General features: G+C 40.0%; 1 protein-coding gene across 1 annotated transcript in view; it reads left to right on the top strand.

The window, feature by feature from the left end:
- Positions 1-1065: 1065 nt before the first annotated feature.
- Positions 1066-23667, top strand: part of LOC149175059 (uncharacterized) — a 37020-nt gene continuing 14418 nt past the window's right edge. Inside the window, exon 1 of the mRNA XM_089419507.1 lies at positions 1066-1710. Within this exon, the coding sequence (XP_089275633.1) occupies positions 1485-1710 (226 nt within the window). The 5' untranslated portion in view covers positions 1066-1484. The remainder of the gene's footprint in view (positions 1711-23667) is intronic.

Below are 23667 nucleotides of genomic sequence, written 5' to 3' on the forward strand. Positions count from 1 at the left end.
GAGGATATTTTATATTTTTATTATAATATTTAATTGTAAAATAATTTTTTTATGCTTTGGTCATTTTTTGAGCATATTTTCTGGTTAATTTTACTAGAAAATTTGGTAGGAAATCATTGTCAACATAAGTTTGAGTTATGAAATCTGCATAATCTGTGTGCGACAATGATTTCTTAGGTGTTGAATCCATTTATGCATTCAAAAACACATTTTAAACAACAAAAAACTATAATTTCATAAAAAAATATTATTGTCAAATTCCTAAAAAATCCAAAACATAAAAAAAACATTAAACTGTGCCTAATATAAATAGATGATATTTATCATCTACAAATTTAAAAAAATAACAATTTCATACTCATTCAATAACTTGCAATAATTTTTTGATACACAATTTTATTTAATGTAATTGCTTTTTAAATTTTACCATCCATTTTCATATTTCCTAAATTTTTATATTTAACATAATTATATCAATACCCATTAAATTATCATATAATAATAAATAATATAATATATTTGGTAAAACTTAAGTCACTTATAGCTCAAAACTCTACACAAATTCAAATCCCATACAACAACCAAATAAACCAATTAATAAAAGTTAACACAATTAAATCCAAACTTATTTTATTTTTCCTATTTTCAAAATTTTAAATTTAAAACAATTGCATTAACGTAAACTAAATTATAATCTAATAATAAACAATTGATAATTACATAGTAAATAAATATTTAAAATTGATCGAACTTTACCAACCTATAATTCAAAATTTAAACCACTCTACACCAACTAAATGAACAAATAATAAAAAATTCACAATCCAACCTCAATTTATAGCATATACCAAGTTTAGACCACTTCTACTTTAACCGAACACTTAAATTCCCAAGCGGGAATGAATGTGAGGAGACACTAAAATAGAGGTGGGGAAGTGGGGCCTCGGCCTACTGCTCCGCATTGGGCCCCTGCATTGGAAGAGGAATCACATGAAAAGTAAGGGGAGAGGAAGGAGGGAAGCACCTTTCACTACCAATTTTGTATCCCAAGGCACGTTGGTCCACCAACAAACAGCTCACCTTACTTCACCATTCTATTCTATCTCCAACTTACCTACTTTAATTTCTCTTTACTCTTTCTCTGCTTCCAGATCGATGGTTCTCGTACATTTTTTTGGAGCACAGATTCAAAGTGGCCACTCTGGAATCATTGCATTTGCCATTAATTCGCATTAGGGCGCTCGGTCCTCTGCTTTTTCTAATCATAAAGGATTTTGATAAGGGAACGTTTTTCTGTATTTTTGGGTTACCTTTTACTCCCAAGCCCAGGGAGCCCTCGTGTGACCGGGTGCTGGACCCTTAGTGTTATGGGCACTTTGGAATTGGAGAGAACAGGTTCTGTGAATTTTGTTATGCATTTCGCGTTGGATCCATTGACCTTCAGTTTAGTCTTCAATATGCTGCAAGGAACTCTGTGAGTTTCCATGGGGAAACGGAATAACAATGTGGCAGACCGAGAAGTGGGTGAGAATGAAGAGGAGAACGGTGGGGCGTGTTGTAATGCTTCTGGGGTTTGCAACAGATCAACATGGAAATGCGTTGTGGCAGTGATTATTAGTTTGACTATACTGGTTTTTGGAGTCTACAACCTTCCATTTTTTAGTAAAGGCCGTGGGCATAATGGGCTGATTGCAATAGGAAATACAACAGGTAAGGGTCCAGAGCTCTATTAACCCAATTGAAAACTGAGGTTGTATATGTGTGTGGTCACTGACTATTCATCAATAAAACACTATAACTCAGTTTTGCATTGAGGCCATAAGGTTTCTGTAAAAATAATATAAATCACATTGCAATCAATACCAAAATCCCTTTCGGTCGCATCTAGGGTTCAGATCTGGGGCCTGTCTAAGCCTTGTTTTTGTTGTGTGCCTACTGTGTCCTTTTCTCTTTCCTGTTAAAGTTTTCTCAACAAGAGGGAAGTTTACCAAATTAGCTTTTATAATTGAACCACCTTGAAGAGTTGGGATAACTTTACCTCCTAGCTCGGCCAGGTAAGACCATTTTCAGGACCTTTTTCAAATATAAAGAGTGACTCTCCATTTATCAGCTTGATCGGCGCTAGCTAACTGTCAAAAGATCAAGGGTTGGAATAATCATACCTTGTAGCTCAGGCAGGCAAGTGAGACCTATCAGGACCTTTCTCAAATAGGATGTGACTGTCTCCTCATCAGTGCTAGTAGCTAGCTGTCGAGAGGTCAAGCCTAAGATTCTTAGCTCTAGGTGCTTATGCTTGCAGCTTCCTAAAGGTTTGCTGTCTTTTACAAAATAATGCCGTTGAGGATGCTCAACCTAATTTCACTTGGTTTTGAACTCACAACCAGCCTTTTACTATCAGCCTACCCCAGTTTATGCTTTACATGTTATGCATAATCGTTAATATTTACATTGGTAACGATATAGAATTCATCCTAGTACATAAGAAAATTTGTGTGAACCCAGATGAAATGATGAGAGTATTTTAGCTAAAACACCTCAGAAAGCCCTATACGTTTCTTGGCATGGCAATTGAGAAATTGTACGGGTTAAATGAGATTTTTGCAATTTTTCCAGAAAGTGTATATGGGCATACTTGGAACCATAGATCAAAAATTACCAAAAAAACTGGCAAAATCATAACTCCAAAACGTAAACAAAAAAAAGGCCTTTGGAAAATCAGAGATTTGAGGAGAATGTTATCAAAAATTCCTAACGCTATGAAAGCCAAAAAATTGTGAGGCTGTGATTTTTTCGGAAAATTACCAAAAATTGCAAAGGCTGTGAAAATAGGCCAATACAAGTCTGAAATTTGATTTTTTGAGCCACTTCTCTGGCTTTTTTTTGTTGGAAGCCATAACAGCGAAAGAAATTTGACTTTCTCCTTATCTTTCCTTTTTCTATTCTTTGACTTTTTAGCATTACTATTAATGATTCCAGGATGTTTGAGACTGGTTCCAACCTCATCAAACGTCACATGAAGAAAGTAGAATTTCGTATCCTATTCAGAATTCTGCAGAATTAAAAAGTTCTCGGGATTTGAGTGTTTCAGGATTAGTGCAATTGCAACATTTCAATCTATCATGTATGAGGGTATGGGATTGGCATTTAATCAAGAGCACCAAGCCATATATGTACCCATTGTCAGTGGTGTTCGCTGTTGAACTCATCTGTGGTTGCTAAGTTTTTGCTGATTTTTTGCTAACTGGCAACGATGTCAATGGTCTGATGTCCAGATCCCTGAAATTTTTTTCCCAATGCCAATTTTTTGATCAATGCTTGGAACCAAGTTTGGAGCTAAGAGGGAGGATTTCCTTGAGGCCAGACGCTGTACTTAATAACTTGCTTTCATAGAAATAATTGATGATTTTTGTGGTGGGTCTCAGTTTTACCTTCATTCTTTCATCATCGTTTTAATTTTTTTTAGCTTGGTTTAGGGACCGGAGCTGCAAGTATCTGTCCAATCCACTAGTTTTTTTCTAATGACCAGCATATGTTGACACATTTATAAAATCTCAAAAACAGGTCAGAATTGATGGTTTAATTTATTTATAGATTCCCGTATATACCCATGCTATCCGGAAGAAACAACTTTGCAGTAACACTTAAATGAATTAAACAAGTATGGTAGGAAAAGACGATTAAAAAGAGTATGGTAGTGGGAAAGATGGCAGCAAAATATGCTAAGAAAACTATGCTAGTAGGAGAGAGCAACTATACTGAACCAGCTTCAGAGACGGTTTTTGAGACACCCAGACACCATTCTTCAGCACTGGAGTACTTCTCTGTGTTTCAACAGATATTTATACAGCTGTGTGTCAGCCCTATGGTACAGATTGCCTCAGCATGTTGCCTACGGGAGAATTTGAGGTTATTTACAGCCTGTCCACAACACTGTTGGAGATCAACCCTCTCAAACATGGCTCCCTATGGGCAACACAAATTAGATCCAGATTTACAACGGTGGCAGGTCTTGTGGACAAACTTGTGAAGGTTGAGCTTGAAAACCAAACTCTGAAACAGTCTTTCTGAAAAATTCAGTGTCTCAGTGACCTTTTCAGCCTCCTACAGGAGTCCAAGTGATACGGATACCATATTGCTGCTGTCTGAAATTTCAGATCTTAAGGACATCCAAACAGGAACCTGAAACCAGCAGGAAAATTTAAACAGGAAACATAAGAACAACAGCAAGCCATGCAAAAACAAATTGGTCATAACTCTTGGGTTCATGTGGTCAAGGAGAAAAAAGCACCCTCGATTGTGGACTTTATTGTGCAGGTCAAATTTAAAAATGATGGACTTAGGTATCTAAGGAGTTGAATCTTAGACTACACGGTCTTCTGTCTTCTGACCCATTCCGGCATCTCCCTTTTCTTGACAGCACTTTAGATTTGGAATACATCAAACTTGAGTTGAATTGGAGGTCAACAGATTTTTCTTTTGTCATTTGATTCCACTCTTCCAAGCCTCCCTGTGAACTCTGAGAGCCAAGAAGAAACCTGTCTTACTTCCCGATTCCCACTAAGATTTTTGAGATGTCAATCTTACATGAATGTAGGTGGATGAGCTCATGAAGGCAAGAAAACAAGTTTAGCTGTGAGGGAAAAGAACAAATGAGCAGTGATCTAGAATCTTAGGGCTGTCATTTGTGATTTCTCTATTGGGGGATGGTCATGGCCTTGGCCAACCAATAGACATGATTGACGGGTCAAAGGTGGGTTAACATCCACCTACATTGCTTGCTGGAACTATAATAGGTCAGCGTGGTCCTCTCTGGGGTACTTCTCAAGATGATGTGCTCTCCACATGGGACTTGATTTTCGCATTGAGACACATGAGAGTTGTTGGAACTGTAATGGTTCAGTGTTGCCCTGTTAATTTTAGATAACAATAGTATGTTCTATGCTTAGCACAATTTACTTCAATGTTTCTTTAACAGCCAAATAACAATTCCAATTATTTCCAGTAGCAATCACATTAACCATTAATCACATTGACAGTAAATGCAGATAGAACATAAATCAAGATGTAGAAGACAAGCCAAGACAAGGGAACACCGGATTTGGCGGATGCCAGGGAAAACCCCTTTGATCAAATCTTCTTACTATTATTCAATAGTTCAGCAGAGAGAGAGAGTACAAAAGTCAAATTGATTAGCCCAATGTAAAGTCAAATCAGCCCTTTCAAATTCTACAGTCAACTGCAGTCAAACTTCAGCCCTAACCAGAAAGTCAATGCTGGTGAAAACAACAACAATTCTTCCTTGAAGCAGCTCCGTCTTCCTCAAACTTGGCCTGATCAGGAGGATAAATTCAGCCCAAAGCAGCTCGGTCAAAGGAGAGAGAAGACTTGTAATTTCTGTGGTCAAACAGCAGTCAAACCTGAAGTCAGTGCATGTCAACCAGCCCAGAATTCCTCAATTTTTGTGCCCAGCAATGCAGCTTGAGAAAATCAAATTGTTGACCCAAAAACCGACGTCAAACTCAGTCAAATGCACCTTGGTCAACGCTGGTCAAACCTGTTCCTGAAGTCCCAGGAAATCTGTCCTCCTAGCCACACGTGTGAGAGAGAAAGAGGCTTCCCAAGAGCTGTACAAATCGCTCTGATGAAGAGAGGGAGAAGAATGTGAGTGATGGATGTCCAAATGAGGTGTGAGGTCTCTTCTACTTATACACTTTGTTGTGGGTGAAGAGACACATCCATTGGGCTTCTTGAGCCCACATTTCGCTGAGGCCGACTTGAACAATTTGCACATGTGTGGTCATAAATTCAAAATCACACTTCTGCTTGTCTGAATGAGATGATCTTTATATCAATCTTGGACTTCTCGAAAAGAGGAATCCAATGCAATCATCATCTCCATCAAATGAGCTGACCCAAGGTGGAATTTGGCCCTAGTTGCCAATTTTAACACCCCCTCTCAACTAGGGAGAATTCCACCTGCTAATCCATCTGTTGTCATGTACCATTTTTGTCATCTCTGCTTTGCTGAACCATGAAGTAATAATGAAGAAGAATTGATCGAGAGTGAGTCACAAGACCTTACCACTCTCCACTGACAAAAGTCAGTCCAAAGGTAGAACCTCAAATGATCCCAGATCAAGTTGTTGAACACCATGCATCCTAGACATAGGGAGTACGACAATACACGATGCATCCATCGGTAGTGCTATGGTCCCTATCCACGTTTCCCAACTCATTGGCCAGATGAGAGGTACTTCCCGTTAGTTCTGGACTCCATGGGTAGGATTGATGCTGGGGCATCGGTAAGAGAAGCTGAACCACTCATCCTGCTCATATGCCATAGGAGAAGGTGAATCACTCATCCTATGCATATGTCAATTGTAGGGGAAGGTGAGCCATTCACACTACACACATGTCAACCATCATGGGGTATCACATGGGAAGGTGAACCACTCACCCTGTACATAGCGCACCACTAGGAGAAGGTGAACCACTCAATCTATCGTCACTCATAGCTCCAAGAAGTACCCCAAGCCCTTGGGAGCTTCCAAAGCTCAGTGTCTAACTCATGCGGGACTCTCATAAGAGGGTCTTTCCATGACTCCAAGTCTCTCACAGAAGGCTAAGAATTTGACCTTCCCTAAGGGATTCGTGAGAATGTCTGCGACCTGCTCATCCAACCTGATATGTTGGAGCCTTATTGCTCCTCGTTGTACCATATCCTGGATAAAGTGTTACCTAATATCAATGTGCTTGGAGCTGTCGTGGAACACGAGATTCTCTGAAAGGTGAATCCCACTTTGGTTGTCGCAGAAGATCGTGGTGGTATCCAACACGTGCTCAAATAACTCACTGAAGAGCTTCCTCAATCAAACAACTTCACAACAGGGCATACTAGCAACAATGTATTCGGCTTCGGCGATGCTTAAAGCAACCGATTTCTGCTTCTTGCTCATCCAAGATATTGACGCAAATCCAAATGAGTTGCAACATTGAGACGTGCTCTTACGATCCACCACACTGCCAGCCCAGTCAACATTAGTATATCCATGTAGCCTCAAATTCCCGACAGTGTATCTCAAACCATAGTTGATTGTGCCACAGAGATATCTCAAGAGATTCTTGGCAACAATCCAATGTATGTGATGAGGCTCGACCATAAATTGACTCAATGTATTCACGGCGAAGCATATGTCTAGATGAGAGTTTACCAAGAACATTAGGGCCCCCACAAGTTGTCGATACTCGGAAGGATTTGCCAATTCAGGCCCAACAACACTTCCACATAGCTTCTTGAAGTTGAGTTCCATCGGAGTAGACACAGACTTGCATTCCACCATCCCACATCTCTCGAGTAGCTTCACAATGTATTTTCCTTGAGAAAGGAAAATCTCACCTGGCTTTTGCCAGACCTCTAAGCCTAGGAAGTAGTGCATCAAACCTAGGTCCTTCATCTCGAATTCAGAAGCCAACTCCCTTTTGCATTGATAAATGAGAGGGTTTGCACCTGTCAAAAAAAGGTCATCCACATAAAGAACTAGAATGAGAGGCCTGTCTTTTTCAACCTTGAAGTATAGGTTCAGGTCAACTTCACTCCTTGTAAAACCTAACTTCATAAGATAGCTATCAATCCTCTCATACCAAGCCCTAGGGGCTTGCTTCAACCCATAGAGGGCTTTCTTCAACCTGCATACATGTGTCTTCCGATCTTGAACTTCAAACCCCTCAGGTTACTCTACATAGACTTCCTCCTTAAGTGACCCATGCAAGCAAGCAATTTTGACATCCATTTGGTGTAGGCTACATCCTTGAGAGGCAACAAGAGCTATAATTGAAGAATAGTGGTATATCGGGCAACCAGTGCAAATTTCTCGTCATAGCCCACTCCTTCCTTTTGAGAGAAGTCTCGAGCAACGAACCCGGCCTTGAACTTTTCAGCACTCCCATCAGTTCCATGTTTGATTTTGTAAAGCCATCTTGAAGCGACCACTGACTTGTCCTTGGGTCTAGGAACCACATCCCAGACATCATTCTTCATGATCGATTCATATTCCTCATTCATTGCATCCTTCCATACTTGGTGCTTCGCAATTGCTTCAAACACACATGGCTCAGATTGAACAATGGTACTCATAGCAGCAACTAAGTACTCTCGGTACCTGTTTGGCTTCTTGCTTTCACAAAATGTCCACCTTGGTGCAACATATCTTTCAACATCTTTGAGAGTATCTTTGAGCCACAAAGGTCTTTTCTTTGAGGTAGAGGGCTCACCAGGAGGTGGATCAATGGGATCCATCGGGTCTTCAACATCGGGCGTTAGATCATCTGTCGGAGATTCATCCTTCTTTCCTGCATCATCATCATTGTCCTTCCTAGGGATAAGAAGATCTTTCACTTTCCCAAGGGCAGAATCTTCATCGAAGGTGACATCATGACTTATTTCCACTTCTCTTTGACCACACACAGATTTTATATGCCTTCGAAGTTTCATTGTAGCCCCCAAAAGTTCCTTTCTTCCAAGATGCATCTAGCTTGTTTCTTTTCTGCACATGAAAATATATAGGACAACCAAAAATTCTAAAATGAGAAACATTAGGTTTCTTACCAGTGAAAACTTCTTCAGGTGTTTTGAAGTCCAATGCTTGATGCGAGCATCTATTTTGAACATATACAACAGTGTTGACAACTTCTCCCCATAAGAACTCTGGTAGGCCTTGGTCATGAAGCATAGCATAGGTAGCTTCTATAATTGTTTGATTCGTCCTTTCGACAACTCCATTTTGCTCAGGAGTATACGCAGTAGTGGTCTCCCTTTTAATGCCAACTTCTCTACAATAATCATTGAATTCATTTGACTCATATTCGGTTCCATTATCGGTCCTCAATATTTTGATCTTCTTCCCCGTTTGATTTTCGACCAAGGCTTTGAAAGAGCAGAGCCATTTGAACACTTCATCCTTCTTCAAGAAATAGATCCATGTTGTGCGAGAGAAGTCATCCACAAAATTTGCATAGTACAAGTATCCTTCCAAAGATGTTACAGACAACATACTTGATAGATCAGAATGAACCAATTGAAGAATATATGTAGTTTGAATTTCACTTGAAGGGAATGGTTCCCTTGTATGTTTTCCAGCTGCATAATCCTGACAAACTCCTTCATGATCTATGTTGAATTCGGGCATACCTGTGACCATCTTCCTTACATCAGGTAAGGCTTTGTAATGAAGGTGAGCAAACCTTTGGTGCCATAATTCGGATTGAAGAGAAGTATCACAAGTCATAGCTCTTAAAAGACTTCCTCCAACTTGATAGAGACCTTCAACCCTAAATCCAAGTGTAAATGCATCTTTCACGTTCCTTTGCCAAACACATACCTTCTCATCAACAAATGTTACCTTGAAGCATGTATCTTCCATCGCATAAATAGTTACCAGGTTCTTTTTCAAATCAGGTACATACAAGTACAACACTTCTTGTAGATGAAGGATTTGATCTTGATTCAAGTGAAGAGTGACAATCCCAATCCCTTTCACGGGGTAGGTGGCATTGCCCCCAAGTATGATCTCTAAATTTATCCTCTTTTCAACCAAATTTGAGAGGGCCTTGTTGTACCTAGTGAAGTGCCTTGAGGAGACGCAGTGGTGAGGGCAAAAATAAGATACAATTATTTTTACTTGTCTACAACATTAATTTCCTCATACTTGGAGTTTCTCGACTTTTTGGGAGGACGACCATTTCTATATCGAGCAGCGGGAGCATTCCTCTTTCCTTTGTTGTTGAACTTCTTGTTCCTTTGATTTCCATTGCCTTTGTAGTTGTTGTCATCATCCCTTGGAGTATCCTTCTTATGAGGACATTGTCTAGCATAGTGGCCAAACCTGTTGCAATTGAGGTATCTTCCTTTTCTTCTTTCTTTGAATCCCAGCTTAAATCCTTGACCTTCTCTTCTTGGACCAACATTATTCTTCCTTTTAGCATGAGCGAAGAAAGTAGTAGGATTATTTCCATTTGAGGGCTTATCTCTCACCATCATCCTTATTTCTTCTTCAGTGCATCTAGCCAATTCATCAAAACTCAGAATTTTGTCATTGTTGAGGATGGTGGTGTTAAACACATCCCATTCTCTTGTAAGACCTCCAAGTGCAATAAGAGTGAGCTTCTTGTCACCAACAACTTCTCCAACAGATAGAAGATCATTCTTGATTTCAGTAATCTTCATGAAGTAGAATTGAATGGACTCTCCTCTATCCATCTTGATGTTTTTCAACTTGTTCTTGAGAAAGAGGACTTGATTTGCATTGTTTACTTTGTGTGAAAATTCGGTGACCCCCGAATCCTATTGCAATAAATGATTAAGTTTCTTCTATTTGTTAAATTCACCGAACAAATCATTTGCAGTTTCCTACGGCAAATATCGAAACTAATACACTGCAGCCTTCACAAATAAATATTGCGGAAACTAAATATTGCACGGGAGAGAAATAAACACACACACAATTACGCCGTTGTTTTTGGACCAATGTCCCTGGAAAACCCTAACTTTGGGAAAACTGGTGCAACAGCTGAGGGTTTGATTATTATGCAGTGGTAATCTGAGTACAAATCACTGGATGCCCAAATTGGCTATCCGATATAGAGAATAAACTGGCAAAGAGGTAGTGAAAAAATATCTCACATTGTCACTGGAGATCTGACACTGATCTGGGCTCCGGATGAGCTGCCCTATGCTATCTATGCGTAGTCTCTGTGTGGGCTCACGCAGTCACTGTGTCACAGCTCAAGGGACTGCATCGCCCTCTCCTTTTGATCTTCTACCCATTGGAAACTCGACTCCCTGGTATTCCGGACTCACACCCCGACTTCTGGCTCTGGACCTCGACTGCTTTCCAGCAAAATTGTGGACTCCCTTTGAAGCACTGCGCTGCCTCTGCGTGGCACTACGCTGCCTCTATGGACCTCTCGATGCCTCCTCTGCCTTGCACTCACTGGGATTGGAAAAATCCCTTCCGGTCTACTATCCTTGCCGCTCACTGCAAGAAAATCACTCAATCTCTCTTCGGCAACTCAGCGCCGCTACGCTTGAGAAATACAATCTCTAGATCTCACTATCTCGGTGTGTTCTCCAAGTGCCCATCAAGCTCCTTCTTATAATCTCTTGTTGGAGCACCAACGACCAAGATTAAAACATAATCAAAGGTTAAGATTAACTGGGAGTTGATCCTCGTCTAGAAAATTCTCAAAATATTTAATTAATACCCTTTGATTAATCACATATCCTATGTTTAGACTTAGGAATACATTAAAAAATGATTAATTATTTTAATTAAACCATATCTAGGTGGAAATTTCCCAAATGATTTTTGGGTTTTGGAGAATACATGTGTCTTAGCCTCTCTGCAAAAATTTCGAGGCTAGAGCACATCTGATGCTACAAAAATCAGCACTCCCTCTTAGCGAGGAATGTGCTCTAGTGCTGCAACTCACTGAAGCATCACTCTGTACTCTGTCTTTGCACCATCTCCTTCTACGCTGCTGATGTCTGGCTTTGCTGCCCATCAACTACTACGCAACTCTGGTTGTTGCATCCATGCTGATGTCTGGCCTTGCGGAACTGTTGCCAACACTGCATCTGCATTGCAACCCTCTCCAACTGCTGCTGCTGCAACTGCAACAACTACAACGGAAAAGCATCCAAAATACTGAACCAACTGTGGTCAGTATGATGCATCTGTCACCTAAGTCCTGATTGCTGCTAGACTCTGCGCTATCACTAAAGCCTCTTCGCTGCTGCTGACTCTGCTTTGTGCCATCTGCACTGTTGCCAACTCTGCTATGTGCCATCTGCACTGCTGCCAACTCTGCTCTATGCTGCTTAGTCTCTGACCTGCTACTAGCTACTGCATCTGTCACCATGGCACCTGACTGCATCGACTACCACTGATCCATCCTGCTACTGCATGACTTGGGCTCTCACAGCAAGGTATTGATTCATGAGGTGGACCTCCTCAAGAATCCTGCCCATCCTGTAGCTCTCTGGGGCTACAACTCCAAATCACCCCACCACACCCCTAGAGGTAACTCGGTGATCATGGCAAACTCTTCCTCCAGTTTGGAGGACAACCTGTTGATCTTTGTGGATGCAGCCTGCTGATCTTGGTTCTCCTCCTTGTCCTTCTTTCTGAGAGGACATTGAATGCTGTAGTGACCAAGCTCACCACATCTGAAGCACTTGATCTTTGAAATGTCCTTCTTCCTATTGCGCTGCCCCTTAGATGCGAGGGCCATATCTTCCTTCTCCTTTACTTGCTTCGTCCCACTATTGCTGCTACCACCATTGATGGTGCTCTTCTCTAGATCTCGCCTCATCTCCTCCTGCTACAGATCAACCCACATCCAATCCCACTCTGGTAGTTTTTCTCTGCCCAGGATACTCTGGACGAAAACTTGCCATTCTTTGGAAACACTATTTAGAGTTAATCGCACCAACTCTGTAGGTTGGGGCCCTGACCGTACTAAAGCCAGCCGGTCCCAGACATCCCGAAGCCTAGTAAGGAAGGGGTCTATACGCTCCTCTTTCTGCATCCTCGTGCATATTAGCTTCTCCTCAAGATACATCTTCCGCTGCTCGGAAGATCCTTCGTATAGCATAGCTAGTGCCTCCCACATCTGTCGGGTAGTATCTTTGCCAGCGATGTGAGATACCACGTGATTTCAAACCCCATCGAGAATCAACCTCTTAGCTTTCACCATCTCCTTCTTATATTTCTTAAGCGGATTTGCATATGCAGGTACAACTACCGCACTATCGATGTAAGCTTTGAGATCATGTTCATCTAGAAGGCAGTAAATTCTATCCTTCTAGATCATATAGTTGGAGGCTCCGTCCATCCGATCTTGATTTCTCAACCCTGCTGATGCCATCTCTCTGAAAATGTCGAACTTCTCCTCCTCCCCTGCGCAGCTGTTGCCCAGCTGTTTGCATTCCCTTCTGGAGTGAGAAACTTTGCACACAACTACCACTGCTCTGCTAGGAAAATTTGAACTTCTTGGTTGGAAGTCCCCTGAGGAAAGAATTCCCTCAGTGTGTGCTCTTCCTCCCTCTTGACGCTATTTGCACTAGCAAACTGCTGCAAAATTCGCGTCTCAGCTGAAGATTTGCTCTGCAAGGAAACTGCTGCTACTCCCTCTGCCTTTGGTACTCTTCGATTTGGAAAATTTTATTCTCTGTCGACTCACTCAGAGAAGTAAAATTTCCATGAAAAACTGACCCTCGTGGCTAAGGAAATACACTGCCCCTGGGGTTTCGAATTATTGCCTACGCAGAAATTCGAACCTCCTTTTGCCTTTCTATTATGAGTTCTTCGACTTACGAACTGCGATGTGAAAATTCGGTGACCCCGAATTCTACTGCAACAACTGATTTAGTTTCTTCTATTTGTTAAGTTAATTGAACAAATTATTTATAGTTTCCTATGGAAAATATCGAAACTAAGACACTACAACCTTCACGAAATAAATACTGCGGAAAGTAAATACTGCACAGGAGAGAAATAAACATACACACACAATTACACCGTTGTTTTTGGACCAATGTCCCTGGAAAAACCCAACTTGGGAAAACCGGTGCAACAGCTGAGGGTTTGATTATTATGTAGTAGTAATTTGAGTACAAATCATTGGATGCCCAAACTGGCTATCCGATATAGAGAATAAACTGGCAAAGAGGTAGTGAGAAAATATCTCAAATTGTCACTGGAGATCCGACACTGATCTGGGCTTCGAATGAATTGCCCTACGTTATCTCTGCGTGGGCTCATGTAGTCACTACGTCACAGCTCAAGGGACCGTGTCACCCTCTCCTTCTGATCTTCTGCCCACTGGAAACTCGACTCCTTGGCCTTCTCGACTCACACCTTGACTTCTGGCTCTGGATCTCGATTGCTTCCCAGCAAAATTGCATACTCCCTCTAAAGCACTGCGCTGCCTCTTCGTGGCACTGCGCTGCCTCTTTGGACCTCTTGATGCCTCCTCTGCCTTGCACTCACCGAGATTGGAAAAATTCCCTCATGTCTACTATTCTTGCCCCTAATTGCAAGAAGATCACTCTATCTCTCTTCGGCAATTCAACGCTGTTAATCTTGAGAAATTCGATCTCTAGATCTCACTATCTCGGTGTGTTCTCCAAGTGCCCATGAAGCTCCTTATAATCTCTTGTTGGAGCACCAACGACCAAGATTAAAACATAATGGCTAAGATTAACTGGGAGTTGATCCTTGTCTTCTTCTAGAAGATTTGCACCAGATTTAATTAATATCCTTTAATTAATCACATTTCCCAAGTCTAGACTTAGGAATACATTAAAAAATGATTAATTATTTTAACTCAACCATCTTTAGGTGGAATTTTGCCAAATGATTTTTGGGTTTTGGAGAATACATGTGTCTTAGCCTCTTTGCAAAATTTTGAGGCTAGAGCACATCCAATGCTATAGAAATCAACACTTTGAACATCCCAACCAGCTTGTCATACATCTCCTTAGATGTTTCCAAATTGGAAATATAGGCAACCAAAGGCTTGTGAATGGAATATACAATAATTTTCTTAGCTTTGACCTCACCTTTCTGTTGCCATAACCACCACCCTATTAAAACATGCTCTGGTAGCAAATTTGAATGGGTCCCCTAGAAGTGTGATCTTTCACTTCTCCGAATGATCTGTTTTTATCCCAAGGATTTTAACTCTGTGCTGAGTCAAATCTTCAATTCTTAATGGCCAAGACCCCCTTTAATAAATCTCTAATGCATGATTCATTCACAACCCAATCTAGCCCTTCATTCATATCCTTCATCGGGACTCTTTCAAATTCTCATAAACATTCATGGTGCCCTATGCCCACACATATAATCATCCCCACTCTTTACCATGGTCGTATGTGGACTCAACCCTCAAAACGTTCTATCGCGCCGCTATTTCTATTACAATACTTTGTAATAGAAATACTTTGCAAACATATGTAACTTACCTTTCGGCGCTGTTTCGGTCTTTATGCATTTCTCAATACCTGCCTCTATCGCTATCGCAATTTCTCCATTTCTGCGATTATACTGCCCCTTCCTCTTTCGCATCCGCTTAGCGAGAACCTTCCAGACTTCAAATGCAATTAACAGTAACACATACATTTATTGGGTCGGCTTCCCCAATCGCAAATCGCAATCGGAAGAGTCCATGGCATATACATAGAGCACGATGCGATATGGCGGACCCGCCGATGTTATTAACCACAACGCATATATTTTTCGGGTTCGCTCCCCAATCATAAATCGCAATTGGCGGAACCCGAGGCCCATACACGAGGCGTTCTGTGATATGGCGGACTTGCCGATATTATCAAGCGCATCGTATATATTTCGGGTTCGAAGCCCATCGCATATCGCAATCGGCGGAGCCCAGGGCTTGTATATAAGGCACACTGTGATCTGCGGGACCCGTCGGGATCATTAAACATAATATAGATATTTCGGGTCCGCTTTCCTCTATCGCAATCGCAATCAGCACAGTTCATGGCATATACATAAAGCACGATGCGATGTGGCAGACCTAATGATAACTTTAGACCCGGGTGCATAATATTTCAAGTCCGGCCTTATGGTCGGCCGCGGGTTTTCTCGTGTTTTCCTGTGTATTGCGATAAAAGGCTGTGGTCCGGGTTTTCAAGGGAAAATCCCGTAAAGTGAATGGTCCGCTTTGGATGCATTGATTAAGCAATCCTTGAGTAAAATGAATATTATGGCCAAAGGAAATACATGTCACAGCAGGTTCGGTGGGTTGATAATCCTAGTTGCTTTGCGTTGTAAGATTAAATAGAAATTGTGGTTGAATGAAAGGTTTGTTTGTGAGCATGTTGGTCATATTTTTCATATGAATTATTTTTGCAGGCGAGTTCGAGTGGACCCGGTAACGGATAAAGACGAATTATATCAAGATGACACCTCTGTACCACCGGTGTCGGTATAGCAAAGGCATGTTCTACAGAAAGGGATATGAACTACCATAGTGCATAAGGGAAGCACAATGCCGATACATCAAGATGTTATTACCTCCAAACAAACCTTCAATCATGCTAGATGGGGAATGAAGAGCATGTTGTCTTCAGTTTCCTTAAGGAAATGATAGGGAATAACGTCTGCTCAATACAGGTGCGAAGGGATGACACACAGTCATTCTCTTTTAATCAACATCCATTCATTTCCCTAGAAAAGGAAGCATCGCAGCAGATATGCCTTCTACGTGTCAGTAGTGACACCGACTGTTCTACGTCTGTGTATTTTGATTTGTATATTGAAAAGAACAGGGGGGAGGCGAAAATTCAAGGGAAGACCGAGAGTCATTTCCAGCGGCATAAGTATTACCTCCAGATAGGAGAGGAGGACTTTTTTTGGGCAGAACAACTTTTGATTTATTGTGAATAAAGAAGACTGTTTGGTCGAGAAAGAGCCTTTTTTCAGATCTATTTTCCTTTCTTTCATGTGTTTAGAATCAGACTGTTGTCGCTGGCATAAATATAAATATGTTTTGTTTTTGTGCATATTGATAACAGACCGTTCGAGACTAGTCTTGGTCATTCAAATGTGATTTGTTACCATGGTTAATTCATGAAAGGTCGCTAATTCGAAACCTTGTTAAACATCAGTTGCAAGTGTTATTTATATGGAAAGGAATGTGTATTCCTGTATAAGTAATCAGAGTGCAATAAAGATTGAATACAACCTTGTTCATCTGTGAACTAGTAATTGATTCATTAGGACTTGGAATTTATATATGATGTTTAACTTCCTTTTGTTATGCTCCTACAGGATAGATTAGAATAGTTAGAACTAGCATAAGTAATTAGATTTAGTGTAGATAAGATTTGATACATATAGGTTAGCTGTTTCGTTTGTTGATTTAATTGAAGTCTTCCTCCAAGAAGCAATTTTTTAGCACATATAACAGTTTACGGGATCCTTAAAAACCCGGGGGAACTAGCCATTCCAAACGAAAGTAGATCTAATTGGGGTCTGCAATCGGGCTAGTTCCCCTTGTTGGCATAGCGAACATTCGCCGCGTCAACACTTTCTTATAGTTTGTTTTTGCAGTATCGGGTGCATTTGAAGGAGGCTCTACCATTCTTCCCTTTACATAGTCCATAACATCATTCTCTTCCAAAGTCAAATCTAGAGACATCTTTCATGCATGATAGTCAGATTTATTCTTGAGCTTGTCCTCGGATTTGAAGTATGATGTAGTCATCATTGAAGCTAGTTCAAAATTCTTGTCCAACAACTTTCCTTAGTGATTGTTTTTCTCACTCTTGCTTGGGCTTTTTCTTTACCTGGGTTCCGATGCCATGTTAATTTTAGATAACAATGGTATGTTCTATGCTTAACACAGTTTACTTCAATGTTTCTTTAGCAACCCAATAACAATTTCCAATTATTTCCAGTAGCAATCACATTAACCATTAATCACATTGATAATAAATGCAGATAGAACATAAAACAAGATGCAAAAGACAAGCCAAGGCAAGAGAACACCAGATTTGGCGGATGCCAGGGAAAAACCCCAATGTGGGGAAAACCTTTGGATCAAATCTTTTTCTTATTATTCAATAGTTCAACAGAGAGAGTACAAAAGTCAAAATGATTAGTCCAATACAAAATCAAATCAACCCTATCAAATTTTGCAATCAACCGCAGTCAAACTTTAGCGCTAACCAAAAAGTCAACGTTGGTCAAAATAACAACAATTCTTCCTTGAAGCAGCTCGGTCTTCCTCAAACTCAGCCCAATCAGGAGGATAAATTCAACCCAAATCAACTCGGTCAAACTTTGTTAAAGGAGAGAGAAGATTGTTGTAATTTTTTGCGGTCAAACAACAGTCAAACGTGAAGTCAACCAACCCAGAATTCGATATTTGTGCCCAACAATGCAGCTTGAGAAAATCGAATCTTTGACCCAAAAATCGAAGTCAAACTCAGTCAAATGCACCTTGGTCAACATTGGTCAAACTTGTTCCTGAAGTCTAAAATTTGGCCTGTAATTCTGCCCAAAAAATCTGTCTTCCTAGCCACAAGTGTGAGAGAAAAAGAGGCTTCCCAAGAGCTGAATGAACCAATCTGGTGAAGTGAGAGAAAATAATGTGTGAGTGATGGATGTCCAAATGAGGTGTGAGGTCTCTTCTATTTATACACTTTGTTATGGGTGAAGAGACACATCCATTGGATTTCTTGAGCCTACATTTCGCTGAGGCCAACTTGAACAATTTGCACATGTGTGGTCATAAATTCAAAATCACACTTCTGCTTGTCCGAATGAGATGATCTTTATATTAATCTTGGACCTCTCGAAAAGAGGAATCCATTGCAATCATCATCTCCATCAAATGAGCTATCCCAAGGTGGAATTTGGCCCTAGTTGCCAATTTTAACAAGTCCTCTCTAGGGTACTTTCTAAGATGATGTGCTCTCAACACGAGACTTGATCTTCCTCACTAAGACTCATGAGAGCCTCGAGGTAGCTTTTCCTCCCATTATGGGTTTAATTTGGGTCTCAAAATTCTGCCATTAGACATAGAGATTTGGAAATGTTCATGGGAGTTGCTTATCTCATCTTTGATTATCTTTGATCCAAGGTGTTAGTTATGGTTTTTAACATGCACTCCAAATACATGTGGCTTCGAATTTGATGAGCTTGGTCCTTGTTGGTATGTTTTCATTGTTGTTTGTTACTTTCTCCTTACATCCTTGTGTTTTTGTGCTCCACTCTGATGGGGACCCCTTCCTTGACCTATACCTTGAGATTTTCCATTGCTTATCTTTTGATTTTTTCCGTGAAATATACATACTAGGGAAGCCCATTGGACAATTCACCTCATTCCAAAGATGGCACCTAGGGTAAATTGAATTTCGTAGAAGCTTGAGGCTTTGTTAACATAGGGCTCAAGATAGTTACAACAATATTCTCATCAACAACTTAACATGTCACTGGTGGGAATTGAACATGGGTGGGGAGGATTATACACTCCTCATGATTGCCTAGTCTAGACCCAATTGGCAATACTCCTCTTTAGATAATATCATAATTATGGGTGATTGAAATGTTTGCACCAAAATTTCAGAGGTCTCAATCCATGATCAATGTGGGGATGTGCTTTGTTTTTGTTTCTTACTTTTATAGGTGTGGCTTTTTCATTCCCACTTTTGTATTGCCACATATGTACTAAACAATCCCATTTACCTACTTTTGGTCATTTTTGGACATTAATACGCCTATCTTATCTTATCACATATTTCTCCATGATCTAAATCACTAGTTAGTGGGTCTTTAAAGAGATTTGATAGATATGTCTAGCCCTGCCATGGCATACAAGTGAGTTAGTCCCATGTGCCTTTTATCCTCGTTGGGCTCTCTTGTTTCCTGAACTCTTGTAGGTATTCTTGTTTCCTTCATAGTGGTGGTGCTAACATAGTTGATTATGTCACGATTAACTCCGCCCTTATCCCCTACATTCTATTTTTTTTTGTGTTGCCTCCGCTTCCTCTTGTTGATAATGCTTACATTGTCTTCACTCCGTTGGATTCCTCCCAATGCACTACCCCCTTTATCTTAAACCTATCTAACAATTCATGCATCACCATTCATTTTGACAGTGAGCACATTGATGCTTATGCCTCTCACCTTTCATACCTTCTCCCGCACCTTTCTCATTTCTCATCTCTGAACACAGTTACTGCCAAATATGATGCTTTATTAAGGTTTTATGGAATGTTGCCTTGGACTTCGATTGCTACATCATCTTCCATAGCACCTCCATTTGTCCCATGAACCATTAATATGATGAAGAATACAAGAACATGCATAAACATCTTTGTTTTTCCCTCCTCCATGATTGATCCTCTATCATGTTGAGGATTTTAGTTTGAATAGGAATTTCCGAATAAGTTCAATATGAATGTGCGAGAAGAAGTTCGAGATATTTTCAAAAAGTAATTCTATTTTTGGAAAAATAATTGTGTTTTGTAATTCATTTTAGTAAAGAAAAAGGTGAAAGTCTTACATTAGCAGTTGAATCTAGGAGTAATCTAAAAAATAGATTCTTAGCTAAAAGTATAAAGACAGGTCAAAGTAGAGGCTTTCATCACCACATTAGTAGTTGATTAGGTCGAGTGACCAAGAGAGACAATGTGTAGGTAGCTAGGAAAGAGGCATTTATGGGCTGTGCATTGTTCCATATGGAATAATCTCGTACAATAGTATGAAAGTGCATATAGGCGTATGGACATCACCGTATGGATCCATACAACGATATGGAATCCAATAGAGTTGTGTGATAGTTGTACAATTCATATAGCAGGGCCATATAGCAAAGAACTGTTGTTTTTGTTTCTTTTTGTTGAAAATTGGCAGCTAAGGGATGGATTTCCTTGCATAAAATCTCATTTCTAACAATTCTAGAGTGACTTTCCAAAAATAGAAAGTCATGTCTATCATTTCAAGCATGACTTTCCAAAAATAGTAAATCACCTTGCTTTGATTGGTAATCAAGTATGGATGATGGAATATCACGGGTTTTTGATAATGTCGTGGTAAAAACTCTAGTCCTTTAGGGTTTTCTATTAATGTTTAGGTTATATATAATGAAACCCTAGATTTTTAGGGATTGGTGAATTAGGGTTTATGACTTCATCAATTAGGCCTTCTTGTTTAGCCTTTGCCTCTATCGTGATCCTTTAAGGACATCAATTGACACCATCCAATTTTGATGAAATTGCCTAATCCAAGCCTTAAAATATGGTAGAAAAAACTTAACATGCCTAATTAATTGTTTTGGCTTGAGTGAAGGGTACATTTTTGCTAAGGCCATGACAAAGGATTTCAACAATCAACACCACCAACATTGAGGTACATAGATGGCTTGGTGCTATTGGTTAATGCCAATGCTATACCCACATACATGATAGAATCAACGAGAATTGCTACAATCTTGCCATTCTTGAAATGTTGAAAATTGTTAGGTTTTTTGAATTCTAAATGGGGTATGAAATTCTAATTTCTCCTTAATTCTATAGATGATGGGGGCCTTCTACATTAGGCACTAATATCTCCTCTCGTATGCATATGATGTTGTCCTCTTAGCATCCTCCCCATAGGGCTTACAAAAGTAGTTGGGTTCCCTTGCCATTTTTTGGGACCATTGGTGAACTTTAGAAGACCAAAGTCATGATCTTCAATATGTCTAACAATGCTATGTTGGAATCTCATTTCTTTTTTGGGCGAAGCAAGATTCAGATCACCACAACTTACGCTGATTTGGGAGTTCAATTCACTAACTTGGATTCACTTTAAAGCTTCATGTCCAACTCCAACTTAGCATGGGTATGGGTCTCTAATATCTATTCATGCTTGACCACTATTGCTTCTAGATATAATTTCATGTAAAATCATTTAAGATGCATCTTTTTGACATGACCATCAATTTATGTGTTCTCTATGGGGTTGATATCTGGGTTCCTAGCTTACTGCTTACTTGTTGATTGAGATCACATAGAGTGAGTACATTCCCTCATGTAATGTATGATTAAGTGCTATCAAATGGCCTTGCAGATCATCGAGTTTGGTGCCCATCCCTTGCATATTGAAAGAATTTTTTGTTCAGTTTTCTTTCTTCATAGAGTTTGAACATTAGCGGAGTGCATGAGAAATACACCTACCTAGCCTTTTGCTCTTCCATGGAGATTTCCTTTATCCCTTCAAGATTGAGATAAATGGTTCTCTAAGCTTCCTTGCTACTTTAGCCCATTGGCATCTTTATTGAGCAACTCCCCACTTTCAACGATTCTTTGGACACTCCTAGCCACCTTTTTTTTCTTGAAGCACGAGATTATGGAGTTGTTAGGGATGATATCTATTGGCCACATAGATAGGCTACATGGATCTCCCCTCCTAGGCTCTTGGCCCTAAGATGGCCTTCTACTTGGAGCATTTTGTGTAGTTGAGTGATGGTCTTATCATCCACCTTAAGTATACTCGACATCTTTGGTCTCATGGCCTTAGGTTCCCACTCAAATAGTTCAGTGTATGCTCGCATTAGCTCTAGATTGAGTTTGATCAATGTATCCCATGAGAAGAGAGGATATGTTAGTTATATCATTTATAGGAAGTTGAGGCCAAGAAACATTTCATCTTTAGGTGCCCTCTCTATTACGATATCCAAGGGAGATATCACCATGTTTTTTATGATTTAGAGAGGTCCCTCTCCAATCTTGCTCGGTACCTTGACTAGTGGTGTGTAGGCCTTTACATATGTGAGCTTGTGATTTATAGATGGCAAAACTTATAGATTCTTCTAGCCCCCCCTCTCAAAGTGATTATCTCCTTTTTACAACCAACCTTAACACTTGTTGATGCTAAGCAACAGGAAAATCGTCCACTGCTCATAAAAGCAGGTACTAGGTCAATGAGACCATGTACAACTTCTTGTGCAAGCGCTGATCAAGTCCTCCTAATGGGGGGAATAAAAGAATGCTCATCCTCAACATGGATTGGATTGATGGTCCAATCTAGGCTAGGCTCATATCACGGATAGTAGGAGAGGCTTTGTTCATGGCTCTCGTGCTCCTCTAAGGGTTAACCAAACATGCCCTCCCAACCTTGGATATTCTCCAAATGGCACCATTAGACAAGATATTGGTGCCGCCTTGGTGCTTGATGAACTACTTCCTAGTCTTGACTATCTACCTCCTCATCTCCCCCTATTGACGTTTATTAGATCTTTCTTTCAATATTCCTTTCTTTCTTTAATGCTTTACATATTTTCTATAGTTCTTTTCATTTTTATGCCTTTGGAATAACCTAGTGCATTTCTACAACATAATATCATTGCATGTCTCAAAACTCTATTTTGTTAAAAAAATGGCATGGGTCATCAACTTGTCAAATAGACAAAATTGGGAAAATCGACAAAACTTTGCAAGCATAAATGATGTAGGAGAATCCTTGAGGTAAGGCAATCTTATGTAAAACCAAACATATTTTCAAATTTTGGTTCAAATATTTTGTTTTGTTTAGGTTAAGTTCTAGGGTTTTTTTCTTTGAAGTTGTGAGACAAGAACTCAAGTGAGAAGTTGAAATTGAAAAGAGGATGATGAGCTATCAAAGGTTTGGGAGGAAAATCTAGATTGGATACTTTGTGTGTAATGAAGCTAAACCTCAAGGAGTTGATTGATTAGAGGGATGGGGATTTTTTTTGAATTTGAGGGGATTGAGGAATCTAGGAAAGTAAAGTCTACATGCACAAAGTTGAAAAGTCATGCGTTGTTGTGGTGGGATAAGTTGCAGTTGGATCAACAAATGAAGGGGAAGGAGAAAGGTTCAAGAATTGTGATAGAATGGTGGCCAGGTTGAAGGGAAAATTTCTTCATGTCGACTATTGTTATAATTTTTTATGAATACTGCATAGCTTGAAGTAGATGGAGATGCCAATGAAAGAATATAGGTAAAGTTCTATATGTTGTCCATAAGGTCAAGACAAAGTGAGGAGAGCCTTGAGTCTATTCCTAGGCATGTAAATTGTGTTTAATTTAATATTCAAGATGAGTTTAATGTGTTCATTTAGTAGCTTAGGCTT

This window comes from Pinus tabuliformis, chromosome 4_1 (genome assembly GCF_031772625.1).
Source record: "Pinus tabuliformis cultivar Carrire ecotype Pingquan chromosome 4_1, CPIR1, whole genome shotgun sequence".
NCBI lineage: Eukaryota > Viridiplantae > Streptophyta > Pinopsida > Pinales > Pinaceae > Pinus > Pinus tabuliformis.